Source organism: Dipteris shenzhenensis, chromosome 5 (assembly GCF_047967505.1).
Source record: "Dipteris shenzhenensis isolate YYH24624 ecotype China chromosome 5, Dip_SZ_1.0, whole genome shotgun sequence".
In the NCBI taxonomy this organism is placed as follows: domain Eukaryota; kingdom Viridiplantae; phylum Streptophyta; class Polypodiopsida; order Gleicheniales; family Dipteridaceae; genus Dipteris; species Dipteris shenzhenensis.
Window position 1 is genome coordinate 8,693,027 of NC_141600.1, and position 13,459 is coordinate 8,706,485.

At 42.5% G+C, this 13,459-nt stretch overlaps 1 protein-coding gene across 3 annotated transcripts in view; it reads right to left on the reverse strand.

Annotated features, from left to right (window-relative positions):
- LOC147901581 (KH domain-containing protein At3g08620-like) overlaps nucleotides 1-12,501 on the reverse strand; it is a 37,107-nt gene extending 24,606 nt beyond the window's left edge. For all 3 annotated transcript variants that reach the window (XR_015540987.1, XR_015540986.1, XM_087374519.1), the window contains exons 1-5: nucleotides 12,140-12,501; nucleotides 11,763-11,848; nucleotides 3,323-3,468; nucleotides 3,055-3,186; nucleotides 2,620-2,736 (exon numbers count right to left, since the gene is read on the reverse strand). Coding sequence is in view for 1 of the 3 variants with exons in the window: in XM_087374519.1 (XP_087230645.1) it covers nucleotides 2,620-2,736; nucleotides 3,055-3,186; nucleotides 3,323-3,468; nucleotides 11,763-11,848; nucleotides 12,140-12,261 (603 nt within the window). In the remaining 2 variants the exon portion in view is untranslated. The remainder of the gene's footprint in view (nucleotides 1-2,619; nucleotides 2,737-3,054; nucleotides 3,187-3,322; nucleotides 3,469-11,762; nucleotides 11,849-12,139) is intronic.
- Nucleotides 12,502-13,459: the final 958 nt, after the last annotated feature.

The window sequence follows — 13,459 nt, forward strand, 5'->3', positions numbered from 1 at the left end:
TGAAATGAGTTAAGATTGCATGTCATGCTCTGCATCTAGCCATCCTACATAGAGTGAAGATACTCTGAATGACTTCGCACATCACTCTAACCATCTGCAACCAAAGTCGCCGCATATTTACACCATATATCCTTCACAGGTTGAATGGCTTTAGTAACTAACATCACCTCACCATCTAGAAGCTTTCCCCTGAATGCATCAAATGTGAGGGGTATTCTCGAGTGTATGTAGAGTAAAGATACTCTACAATATGACAAAATGCCCTCAAGTGAGTGACATCGCACATCACTCCGACCATTTGCAACCAAATTCACCACATATATCTCCCTCACAAGTTGAATGGCTTTATTAACTACCATCACCTCACCATCTAGAAGCTTTCCCTTTAAAACATCAAATGTGAGGGATATATGCAGGCCCAAATGCTGACTCCCCCTTTGTGGATGCCATGCTATGTAAAGGCTACTTTGCCTACGTGCACATCGGGGAGGTGAATGAGGTGCAGCGGGAGCTATAGCTCCAACAACATGTGCACTCCCAGAAGAAGAAACTATAGTAGTAGCAGAGGGAAGAGGACTCTAGAATGCAGTAGCCACACGAGAACCCGAAGTAGCTTCTCCACCAACGGATGTAACAGTCTTTGCCCTCTTCGAGCCACGTAATGCTTTGACCTCTCGTTGCATCCCTTCTTTTTGTTCCAACACGATTTGCAAGCATATTGTAATCCCCTCTCCCTTATGCTAAGAAGATGGCATGTGCACTCCCAGAAAAAGAAACTATAGTAGTAGCAGAGGGAAGAGGACTCTAGAATGCAGTAGCCACACGAGGACCTGAAGTAACTCCTCCACTAGTGGATGTAACACTCTTTGCCCTCTTTGAGCCACGTAATGCTTTAACCTCTCGTTGCATCCCTTCTTTTTGTTCCAACACGATTTGCATCCCCTCTCCCTTAATGCCAAGAAGATGGCACCTTACAGTTTCAAGGATCCCACCTCTTTTCAACCGCATATCCACTTGCGAGCGCCTCCTTTCTTGGTATCGTACTTGCCCCGCATTGGGTGTGCTCCCCTTCATGCTTAGAGATCCGATTTCTTGAAGCCATGGCCACGCATAGATGTTTGGGCAAAGAGGGAGCACGCCGCACGGGGCTGCAACTTGCAAGAGAACTTAGAACTCACCGGAAACTTGGAAGGAAGTTGGAAGTAACTTCGAAGTTCAAAAGGGGGAAAGGCCAATAAAAAACAGCATTGAGCCGGGTGATGAGGAAGAGAGGAGGAGGAATTGTTTCCTAGAGATTTCTGCAGCAGGAAAAAAACAGCAACAGGCTGAATTGAAGGAGGTTGAAGGAGGCTAAGGGAGGTTGGAGGGCTGAGGCTGAAGTAGGGCTGAGGCTGCAGGAGAGGGCCGAGGTTGAAGTTGGAATGGAGTGGAGGCTGAAATTGGAGTGGAGTGGAATGTAGGCTGAGATTGTTGGAGCGGAGAGGGCTAAGGCTGCTGGAGTGGAGGCGAAGCTGGGTAATGAGAAATGGCATGGCGAAACAGTGGATTTGTGTGTGTGTTCAAAGCAGGCGAAACAGCGTGTTTCCCCTTGAGAAAACATTTCCACATGCCGTTCCTCCTGGAAACATTTCTCCACCAAAATGGTGTTTCTGATTCTGGACAGCTCTGAAACAGCATTTCCTTAAAAAAAGGCCTCTGAAACGCGTTTCACGTAACTATGCTTGATATTGGAACCTCTCAATCATAAATAGACCTTGCTTAATGTTAATTGAAATCTACAACCTTATTTAGGCCTTCACAAACAGTGCTACCAAGCATCGAGCCAACCATTCATTTCATTTGAACACTGACAAGACTCAATACATACATGGTCAGCCTAGACCTAAATGCAATATTGAGCTCAGTATGCATGCGGAATACTCAACCAAAACATCACCTGACACTATAGGTGGAGCAGACCTTCTAGATTCTGATTGCCCGTGACTACTGCCATAGACGGTATTTGAGTAACACACCAGCCTAGAGACAATCGGAGGAGTTGGGTGGAGCCTCTAGAAAGGGGCAAGGAACCTTGGTTCAACTTTGACAATCACAAGGTTACAAGGCTATCACTTATAGCTGTACAGCTGCCTGCTTTCCCCACAGGCAAGGCCAAGCCTATTACAGTAGGTAAATCACCACCCAAGAGCAAAGTGGACAGAGTAAGCTGGTCCAGGTAAAGGAAGTTGGAGCAGCCAGTCTAGAAAAGGACACACCTACAGTTAAGCAGGGTTCATAGGAATGGAGTTGACGAAGAAATTTTGTGATCTGTAAGTCCCTCTCAATGTCTGTCATGCCTGCAGGGATCCTAGATAGTGGAAAACGGGAGTAATGAGTCACGACATCTGGAGGCAACCTCATAGCAGAAACCACCTCTATGACAAGGGCCTTAGTTTCACTCCTGACAACTTCAAGATGTTCACATGCCCATATCCCCATAGATTTCATCGGTTATGAAATGGCAAATATTGTTGCCAATCTAGCTGCAGCTCCATTATTCTTTTCCAGAGGCCAATGGACATGAACGACAATCGGAATCTTTACATTTCTGGAAACGGACAGCTGTAATAACAAGCCTACCTTATCCGAATCTTTGACAGAACCCCTTCCTCTGATGAAGACGCGGCATCCTGTGGAATTTTCAACGCGCTTCAAAGAGTTTCCTCGTGGCCCTAGCAGCCTGCCAACAAAGTTGAACTGTACCATACAAAAGAGGACAGATAAATTTTAGTAAGACTAATATAATCAACTGCTGCGAGAATGAAAGACGTTATAACGCAAGTTAAAGATATTTGTGAACATTCAGACTGTTTTCAAAGCTAAACGTAAGTATAATCTTCGCAAAAGTTGCTCACAAAACAAGTTACACTTTCAAATTGTCCACTGCATGATATGACATGACAGAATTTAAAACTCTTTTCTGGACTCTTGTAGTCAAAGGGCACAAAAGGCTTTATGAAATTTCAAGTTACAACATGAAAAAAAACAAGTTCTTCCAAAAAATAGCGAACTTGCATTGGGGTAATTGTCAACTGGAACTTCAATTCGCATGATCTTTTTGACGACAGGACTAGGAGAATTTCCAGGGACACCACCCACTCCCGGTAATCCACGCCATGCCAGGGAAGAGGCCTGTTGAACCAGTCTCTGTGTACATCCAGTCCCATAAGAATGTAATGAAGCAATCAGGTTGACACAAGTAAACGGTTCAGAAATCAAACACAAGAACATCAGCATCATGTGAACCTCCAATTGTAAAAAACGAACCCAAGTCACAATCTACCTCAGACTGAAAAGCAGACCAGCCATTCAAGTCAAATCCTGCTCCATTCGACATATGCCCTCCAGATGCAAGTGGACTGCCATGTTCAAGTGCATCATGTTCCCCATAGGAAGTCGTTCCAACAAGGCCTGTGATCCTCATGATCTCTGTTGCAAAAGATTATGAGATGACTTCAATATCAGATACATGTTATAACTAGACTTAGCTCTATCTAAAGCCCAACAGCTTATACACATGAACTCAACTTTTGCCAATCTGCCTAGGAGAATCATGCCTGCATTACCTGTAATTTTCAGATGAAATTTGTCAAGTAAAAGCTATAAGCCAGTCAAAGTGGAGGTGAAAGATGTTGCCTTTGTCATGATCCAGTAACCTCAAAAATGATAAATTTGGAGTCCTTATTTCAGATTACAAAAAGGTTTCACGAAAACATGCCCGAGAGGACAACACCTTATCCTCAGAATATGGTGGGACCTGATCCAGATAAATGACAAGCTATAATTCAAGCATGGATTGCGATAAGATTTCCAGTTAAAATAATCCCTCCTCCAGGGACCCAAGGTATGCCATGTGCACACGTCACTCTATACATTGACCTACAAGTAGGAATACATACTCCCAATGGTATGACTCGTAGGATTGACTTTCACATACAATGAAACACGTGCACAAGATATAAAGATAAGTACAAATTGAAATGTGAGGTCTGCCTTGTGGCCTTGGAATATGATGCCACTCCATCTAACTAGATTGAACTGTGAGGTCAGCCTTGTGATACAAATAGAAAGCTTACTTTAGACAATGTGATTATATCTTCAAGTACAAAAGAAAACATTTTCTTGGCATTAAACCACCCACCAATGGTCTTGTTACTTAGTAAATGAGATAGCTTCTCTTTTGTGCACAGCTTCAAACCATAAAATTTGCTCAATGTAAATAATTTTGCCATGATCCTTAATCTCAAATTCCAACAAATTAGTAAAAGGTACCACTTCAAACCATAAAATTTGCTCAATGTAAATAATCTTGCCATGGTCCTTAATCTGAAATTCCAACAAATTAGTAAAAGGTGTACCAACATGGAGCTCAAAGAGACTAACGGAAAAAGTGTTCGGCGATATGTAACAAGATGGAAGGTATGAACAAAAGGTGAAAAGAATGATATTACTTTAGTGCAAGTTTAATGTAGATGTGATGATAACTAATTTTATATGTATGTATGTATGTATAGAGAGAGAGAGAGAGAGAGAGAGAGAGAGAGATGAATCCAGGAACATGCCCAAACTCATCCTCTAAAAACACAACACAGTGTGCAGTTCCAATCTCATGATAGTCACTCATAAGGATAGCAAGGACTAGCTACTATGGCATCCCACTAACGTCATCGACGCCCAACAGTGCATGTAGGCCACCATAGTATAAACACACATACAAATCCACACACCCACACATACTTGAGCATCCATTTATACAAAGGTCTTCATGCTAAGTTTCTGCCAACACTCCAGAGGTGAAGGGCAGACTCAACTGTGACAAAGGCTAGCACTAAAGGAGGAGGCTAATCAAAAGTAGTCCACACTCTCTTCATTCAAGATACTACTTGTAAAGACTTTACAATTTTACTTAAGTCTCTTACAAATCCAAATTTTAATAAAACAAGAGAAAGAACAAAGCAAAAAGCGAGTTTGTAAGCGACTTTAAACAAAATTAAGAGTAAACGAGAAAAATGAAAAATGAAAAACTTAACAAGCAAGGGTAGCTTTGCTCTCATCAATACCCCAACACAAACTGCCATCTAGATTATGAAATTTCTTGGATATACGTGCTTACTACGCTTTAAAATTCGAACCCAAACAACAAAAACTTTATTATGAAATTTCTTGGACAAACCCAACCCATTGCTTACTAGGCTTTAAAATCCAAACCCAAACAACAAAAAATTTCATATAAAAATTGGAAGATAACAAATCCAATATGAAGAAAAGAAGTGTGTGCATGCGTGCGTGCGTGAGAGAAAGAAGGAAAGAAAGTTTATTAAAGTCTTCGGGAGACCGTGAAGGTCTATGAGACTAAAGATAACTGATACAATGAGCATAACGGTGGCGGTCTCAAAACGGGCCAGCCAACCATTTCTACAAAAAAGAGGTTATGAAGGACGGTGTGTCTAGTCCTGATACAAAAAATATGTGTCTACCTCCAGATGAATTAATTTATATATCTGGATGAATCCAAGAACATGCCCAAACTCATCCACTAAAAACACATAGTACAGTTTCAATCTCACTCATAAGGTTGCAAACCACAAACTCCATCACGCATAGCAAGGACTAGCATAGAGAGAGAGAGAGAGAGAAAGAGAGAGAGAGAGAGAGAGAGAGAATTTAAGTTAGGAAGAATATCAAAATAAAAAGTAACACTAATTCTAATAAGTAAACAAAGATAAACCAATGCACATACAAGAAAACAAATAAAACACCAACACAAAAACTAGAAAACAATTCTTATTACTATGTCAAAAACTGTTGGAATGTTTTTCATCCTTACATTAAATGTACCTACCTTACCAATTGTGAGCCCGCCAAGTATAGTCAGGCACGAGCTACATAGGTCAATCTCTCAAGCCTTAGTTCAGTCCATGTGCACTGGTACCCACTGGAGAGCTTAGAAATGTGCCAACCCTTAACAGTTTCCTACCCTAGGTTGAGACCTAGACCTAACTAAACCCTAAGATGGAAACACTAACCTAGTGCATCTCCGTTGGAGAACTCAAAAAAGTGCCAGTCCTTATGGTCTACCCTAGGTTGAGACCTAGACCAAACTAAACCCTAAGATGGAAACACTAACCTAGTGCATCTCCGTATCTCTTAGCTTTCACACAGTTTTCTCAGCTCCATATCTCTTAGTTTTCCGTCCTCCCTTCACCTCTCTTACTCACACAGCTCCGATGCATGTCCGTGGTCTGCACAAGCCTCTTTGATAGCCTTGCACACTGGCCTACATTGACACCATGGACAGCATTGGGCCTTGGTCATGGCTGGTCCGTTTCTCATGCATTCGTAGGCCAGCTCTTGTCATCCTCAGAGTCGCATATCCATGCACTCTCAAGGAGTGTTTTGTATTTACAGGTTCTCTAGGTATAAAGTCAATTCTTTCCTAATTGGAAAAGGGGGCCCTTAGTGGTACAAGGACCTAATCTAGTGTCGTCTCATTTCTCTAACTCTAAAACCCTCTCTCTTCCTCTCTATGGCGCATACACATACACTTCGCAATAAGGTTTAAAGGTGGTCTTGCTGCGATTACACGATCATTAACCGTTGCATGTTACAAGCAAGGCCATGAACATCGCCAAGGCGAATTCCTCTTTGCAAAGGTAGCACTTTGTATCTACCTTTGGAGGATCCATGGTAGTTCAACAGTGGAGTCTAATTAACCACACAAGGAGTGGTTCTCGCAACTTAAACATTTTCCTCATGAGTCAGCCATCACCATCTGCAATGACTAAAGGGAGAGGTTTTATTCCTTTCTCTACTCATAATGGTGTGCATAAAACTCTCTTTGATGTTTTGTATGCGCCAATTCTTGTAAAGAATTTACTTTCAATTTTTTCCATAACAAAGAACAACATAAAGGTGGAGTCTTGCTCAAAAATTGCTAGAGCAATGACATAGTGACTCAAAGGATCAAGGACGGTGGCCTATATGGGATTAATGCATTCTTTATTCGTGATCAAGATTCAGCAAGCATGTTGGGGCAAAAGCATTATGGCCATGTACCACTCACCAAGATGCATCAAAAGAATATGGTGATCAAACTTCCCAAGATTCACATCTAGTTGCACACCTTGTCTTAGAGGGATAAGCAGAATTAGGAGCCCTTTCCACAAAGCCAAAAACGGAGCGCCAAACCTTTGGAACATTCACTCAACTCGTACGGGCGTATGTCCACAAGATCCTTTCGTGGTTGTCTATATTTTCTTACATTTATAAATAACCATAGTCAAAAAGTGTGCAAATATTTCCTAAAGGAGAAGTTAGATGCTGCTCTTTGGGAAGTTCAAAGAGTAGCCAGCAGAGGACGAGCAGGACAACTGGCAACAACTCAAGCTTCTTCGAGCTGACAAAGTTGGGGAATATGTTAGCAAGAACTTCACGACGTTTTGTAAACAGAAGGGGATTAAAAAAACATATGACAATTACGAGACAGAAAGTTGAAGAAAGGACAGGGCTAGAGAAGAGGATGAAGGGGCTGACAGCCCAATATACCTTCACTCCTCGCTATCCGTCCCTCCGGAACACCTCCTTTCCAATCTGAAAACACCCTTCGAAGTCACCCCTTGCTGCACACTCTAACAATCCACTCCTCGTACATGCTCCTCCTCAACGACACCTCCAAACAGCACCCTAAACCTCCTCGTTGTGTGCTGGCTCAACACTCCATCCACTCCTCCGATGTCTAGCCAACCGTGGGTGGCTTTGATACCATGTGAGAGTGCAGCGGAATCTGAACACACTTTTTTTGTGAAACTAGTAACTATATTATTAACATGAAATCAATGTACATGACATTAGACTCGAAAAGAGAGCCTAATGGAAGATCTCAAAAACGGTCAGAAAACACTTCAAGGCTAGTAGCATCCAAGTCCCTCGCAGCATAACTATCATATAAAGATTGCTTGAGGGACATTCTGAACAAAGCATATGCCTGAGGAAACTGTTGTCCCATCCTAGAATGCAATCTCTGTGTCCAAATAGTCCATAGTACCCAAAAACGAGCCCAGCGAAAGAAAAGGAGGAATGGAGACATCTGAGATGAGGAGCATCCAAACATCCAGAAGAGTTTCCCGAATCTGATAGAGAGAAACCGAAGCCGCAGCAAATGAGAGACATGAGTGATCAATATCTGGGATTGCGGGCAAGACCATAACAAATGGGGAACGGTCTCACGGTGATGAGAGCAACGGGGGCAAGAAGGGGAAGCAATGCGACGTGCTGCCAATTTCGCCCCAATGGAAAAAGCTCCCACTATACATCTCCAAAAGAAAAGCCTCTGTTTCAATGGCAATTTAGCTTTCCAAATTTTCTTGAGTTGTGATTGCACCAAGATAAAGGCCTATCCAAATTCCAAAGAGTGTTGGCATGCTTATCAATCCATGGCGGTGGAAGAAGAAATATGTAGACCATCGAGGAGGTCAGATTGTGCATTGAAAGTGAACAGGTAGCGGGAGATAAGAAAGTCAGGCCTGGGTCTCTTTCCTGAAGAGAGAGCTATCTCACACATATATGGATGAGGGTGACTCAATGAATGATCACCTCACCAAGCTTCAGGATTTGCGGAAACAATTGTTGAATATAGATGAGATCATTCCTGAGTCAGAGATGATTACCAACGCTCTAAATTCTCTTCCTGAGTCGTGTCTCGGTTTTCATACCTCGCTGAATTTGTCGCTGAGGGGGGATGGCAATCCTCTCTCTTTTCAGGAGTTGGTAGAATTCTTGTTGCAAGAGAAGAAAACCAAGAAGAACATGGCCACACGGTTTGGAGAGCATTCCATGCTTTCAAAATTCAGGCCCAAAGAGAAAGGACAATAAAAGCAACATGCAAATCAGCCTACACATCAGCATAAAGCTGATTCCAGATAGCCCTGTCACAAGGCTAAAGGTGATGCAGAGAAGCCAAAGAAGAAGGGTATTTGTCACTACAGCAAGAAGCCGGGTCACTACATTGGTGAATGCAAGAAGAGAATAGCAAAGGAAAAGAAAAAGGATTCATGTATGGCTGTCTTAGATGCATCAGCCCCTCCTGCACATGAAGGAGCTGATGTTACAGGCAACTTTGTGGAAGAGGATTATGCCTTTTTGTCTTGCATTTCAGATTTTCAAGTGGCTGGTCCAGATACTACAGCCACTCTTGAGGATGACTCTTATGCTTTCCTAACTTGCAGCTATGACCCTTCGAAGGATGCATGCACTTTCAACTCAATGAGACACTAAACACATGGTATTTTGATAGTGGTGCATCCAAGCACATCATTTCCAGGAAGAGTCTTTTTGCATCTCTGCATGCACCACCCGCTAGAAAGAGGGTGACTTGTGCTAATAATTCTTCTTATTCAGTTTGTGGAGTGGGTGAGGTTGCACTTACTTCCACAGATGGCACAGATTTCAGAATTTCTGATGTTCTTTAAGTGCCTAGCATCAAGAAGAATTTACTTTCAGTGTCCTCGCATCGAGAAGGGTTTCAGGTCATCTTTAAAAATGCCAAGCGCGCAGTCCAAGACAAAGAAAATGATTATGCCCCCTCCCACTGCTACCATGCAGAATTCGGAGTTATGGCATGCCAGATACAGACACATGAGCTATGACAGCTTGATGACACTTCACAAGCATGCTATGGTTGATGCATTGCCTCCTTTGGAGTCACCTCCTCCTCATGCCTCTGAAGGGTGCATCCTCGATAAGATGCATAGATTTCCCTTCAAAAAGGATGGTGCGATACGAGCTGTCCAAAAATTACAGCTCATACATAGGGATGTCTGTGGTCCCATGAGGACACCTACTTTGGGTGGTTATCTGTATTATGTCACATTTATTAATGACCACACAAATTACACTTGGGTCTATGGCTTGAAGAAAAAATCAGATGTGTTTATGCATTTCAAACACTTTGTGGCCAAGGTTGAAAATGAGACAGGACTCGAGGTGCAAACATTACGCACTGACAGAGGGGGGAAGTGTATGTCTCAGGAATTTGAGGCAATTTTAACGGAGAAAGGCATCACACATCAGCTTACAGTGATGGCTTGCCCCTCAGCAAAATGGCAAAGCTGAGCGAAAAAATAGAACTCTCATGGAGATGGATAGATGCATGCTCACTAGCAAGAAGTTGCCTCACAGATAAGGCTCGAAGGGCTCGTGTATGCCAATTATGCCTTGAATCCGGCTCCCACAAAGGCTTTGTTGGGATATGTGTGATCAAGGGCTTGCTAGGTGCATGTGTACATCCACTAGCAATCATATGGTTGTGTGTGTAGAAGAGGCACACTTAGTGCCATAGGCCATGACATAGGTGATGATGTAATGCAAAGGCCCCACATGGGGTGGTGCTTGCAAGGCACAAAGTCTTATGGCTTAATGTTTCCCAAGGGGGGTGACTTACAGATGCATGCTTACAGCGACTCAGATTGGGCTGGAGACTATGACACTAGGCAGTCCACAAGTGGTAATTGTTTCTTTTTGGGAAAAGCTTGCATTTCTTCGCTGAGCAAGAAACAATCTACTGTGGCTACTTTCTCATGTGAAGCTGAATACAGGGTAGCTTTCACAACAACACAATTAAATGTGTTTGGCTGCGTCGTTTGTGTGTTGATCTTTCTCTCTCATTGGAGGGTCCTTCTCCGCTTCTCACCTATAGTCATAGTGCTATAGCAGTGGCAAAGAATCATGTGTTTCATGCTCGCACAAAGCCAATTGAGGCTCGTTATCATTATGTCAGAAAGAAGTTGCATGGAGAGGAGATCAATATGATCTATGTGTCAACACATGACAATATTGCAGACATCTTCACCAAAGCACTTCCATGTGAGAAGTTTGAGGCATTTCGCAGTGCCCTGAACTTATCTCCTTTTGGTGATTGATCACTTCCTTGTACATCATCACATTGGCACTGCGGGGGATGGTTACAATTATTGACATATTCTATGCAGTGACCAATGTAATCCATAAGTGCGTTAGGGACACTTTTCCTTCACTAGAGATTTTCCCCCCTAACCACAATTAGTGGGTTAGTGTGGTTTTGTCACTTAGACAAAACCACCTCCACTCTTGTTTCTTTCCATCTTATCTATTGCACACTCTACCAACTCTTCTGCTTCCACCTTCTCTGTTCCTTCTTCACATATTTGTGTGAATGGTTGCATTTCTTGGGATTCTTCAATACAGTTAAAAGTCATAGCTAAGGAAACTTCCCTTTAAAAACTCTAAGAAAACTTTCAGAGTGACAAATCAAGATAATTCACACAATTGTGGTGAATGGCTAAGAAGGCCTCGAATTAGAATGTTTGAAGGATGGTGATGCCCATCTTTGACAAGCTTGCAAGTTCAAAATGACTTACCAAGAAGTCGCAACATTTCAAACAAGCTCAATACGTATACCTCACTAGACACGTCCTACACTAGGTGTATACATTTCAGCCTTATATGCCTTTATTTATCTTTGGAAGACGTTGATAAACCTTCCTTTCCACACAATTGAGCATGAAGTGCATAGGTTTTGTTGCATTCTCACGAACATTGGAATACCACTATATTGCATATTACAGCTTCGATAAAGTGTCACTCCACCTACTCTCTATAGTCATGAACTAATCTACCTTCCTTTCACCCTTTACTGACCAAAATTAACTCTTTGTCCGTCCATTCTAGTACTTGCGCTAGCTACGCACCTTGATTCAACAACCTGCTGCAATTAGGCAGGACTTGCATGAAAGGACCGAATTTCTGCCGTTCTGTTAGCAACTCCGACAAATACCTGTTAGCAAACAAAATATCTATTTCAGGGGCTTTTCTAGAAACAATAGCCAATCCGACCGATGGACTTCTGACTCATACAAGAGAAGTAAGAAAAAGGCAGAATGCATTGGGGAATCCAAGGCGCAATACAGTTCCCCGAAAAAAGTGCCACAAGGAAAAGCGTCGGGTGTTGATGAGAAAAGAAAGCTTGCAGTACTTCGTGAATGGTAAAACTTTCAAGAAAGCTACCGGCAATCGATACGATAATCGAAAACAGAAAGACGAGACAGAGAGGAGAGATGTATCATACTTGTCGAGCTCGGAGGCAGCGGTTGTCGAACGAAGCTGCGGGGAGGGAGCGCCGCTAGGAGAGAACTGCAAGTAAGGGTTGACGGAGCTCATAGGTTTGGGAGACTGTCGAGTTGGGAGCATTGTGGAGGAGGATTAGTAGATCGCAAGATATGGAAATGTAGAGGAAAGACGGGACAAGGAAGAAGGCTGAGAAAAGATTAGGGTTTGGACAGATCTTTGTTTGCAAGAAGCCACAGAGTTGCTGGGTACGTATCTCGTCTCTCCCTCCCTCTCCCTAAGTAGTGAGTAAGTACTTTGGCTTTCACCTTACCCAGCCTTGGTCAAGTCTCACTTCCCTGATCTTTTTGAGAGAAGCAAGATCCACCACCCTTTTGGAGAGCCTATTGGCCAGCAATTCCTTCATGACAAAAATTTGATGTGATCTGCTAGTGGGACTTGAACCCGACACGTGGCCAATGGCCTTGCCGCTTAGCTATGGCAGTGTGGGCGTGGAACTCGCATCATATGGCATCAAGGGGGGCAATCCTCTGTAGATGGTAAATCCATCCAAGCATCACGCCCGCTTGCTTGCCTAATGATCATGAATTTCCTCTTAATAGCTCCTTAGTCACAAGAGAGATTCGTATCCTATTCAACTTCCTTCCTTTCATTACATGCAAATGTCTCTTCAATACAAGTAGCCCAACTTTGCTTTACGTGATTAATCAAAGTAAGATCCCTAATATCAATTCTTTTACTCTAAATGGTTGGATTATTGTCAATGTTTGCTTTTGGTATCAATTAATTAAAGTTGAATTAAAACCCTCTTTAAGAATATTGTACAATTATATGATGATGCTTCAATATTTTCAAAGGAAATGTACAAAAGGAGCATCAAATTTTTTATTTTTATGGTTGTACTAGAGTTTTCTCTCAGTGGTGCCTTTTTTTAGTCTTTAACCATGGTGGTGGCTCCTTGACATATAAACCTTGTGCAAGATCAGTCACGTTACCTCGCGTTACCCTTATTCCCTCATTTTCTTTCATCTCTCCCTCGTTTCCTTTCCCTTTCCACTTTACCTCCTCCTCTAAATCTATATAAACCCTTGTTTTCCCTCCCCAACAAATAATGCCCAAACATTGCATAACATAATGAAGAGAGAGGCAAGGAGAAGGTAAGATGTTTCAAGTAAAGGAAAGGGTTGAGGGAACCACTTTTGACTCATAATGGTGGCCCATAAGGCTTTCACAAGTCACCCTTTTTGTGCATTTCCTATAAGTCAAGGACTAAGGGGAGAATCCCACCTTGTTGATGACCTCTCACCCCCCTTCTTGCATT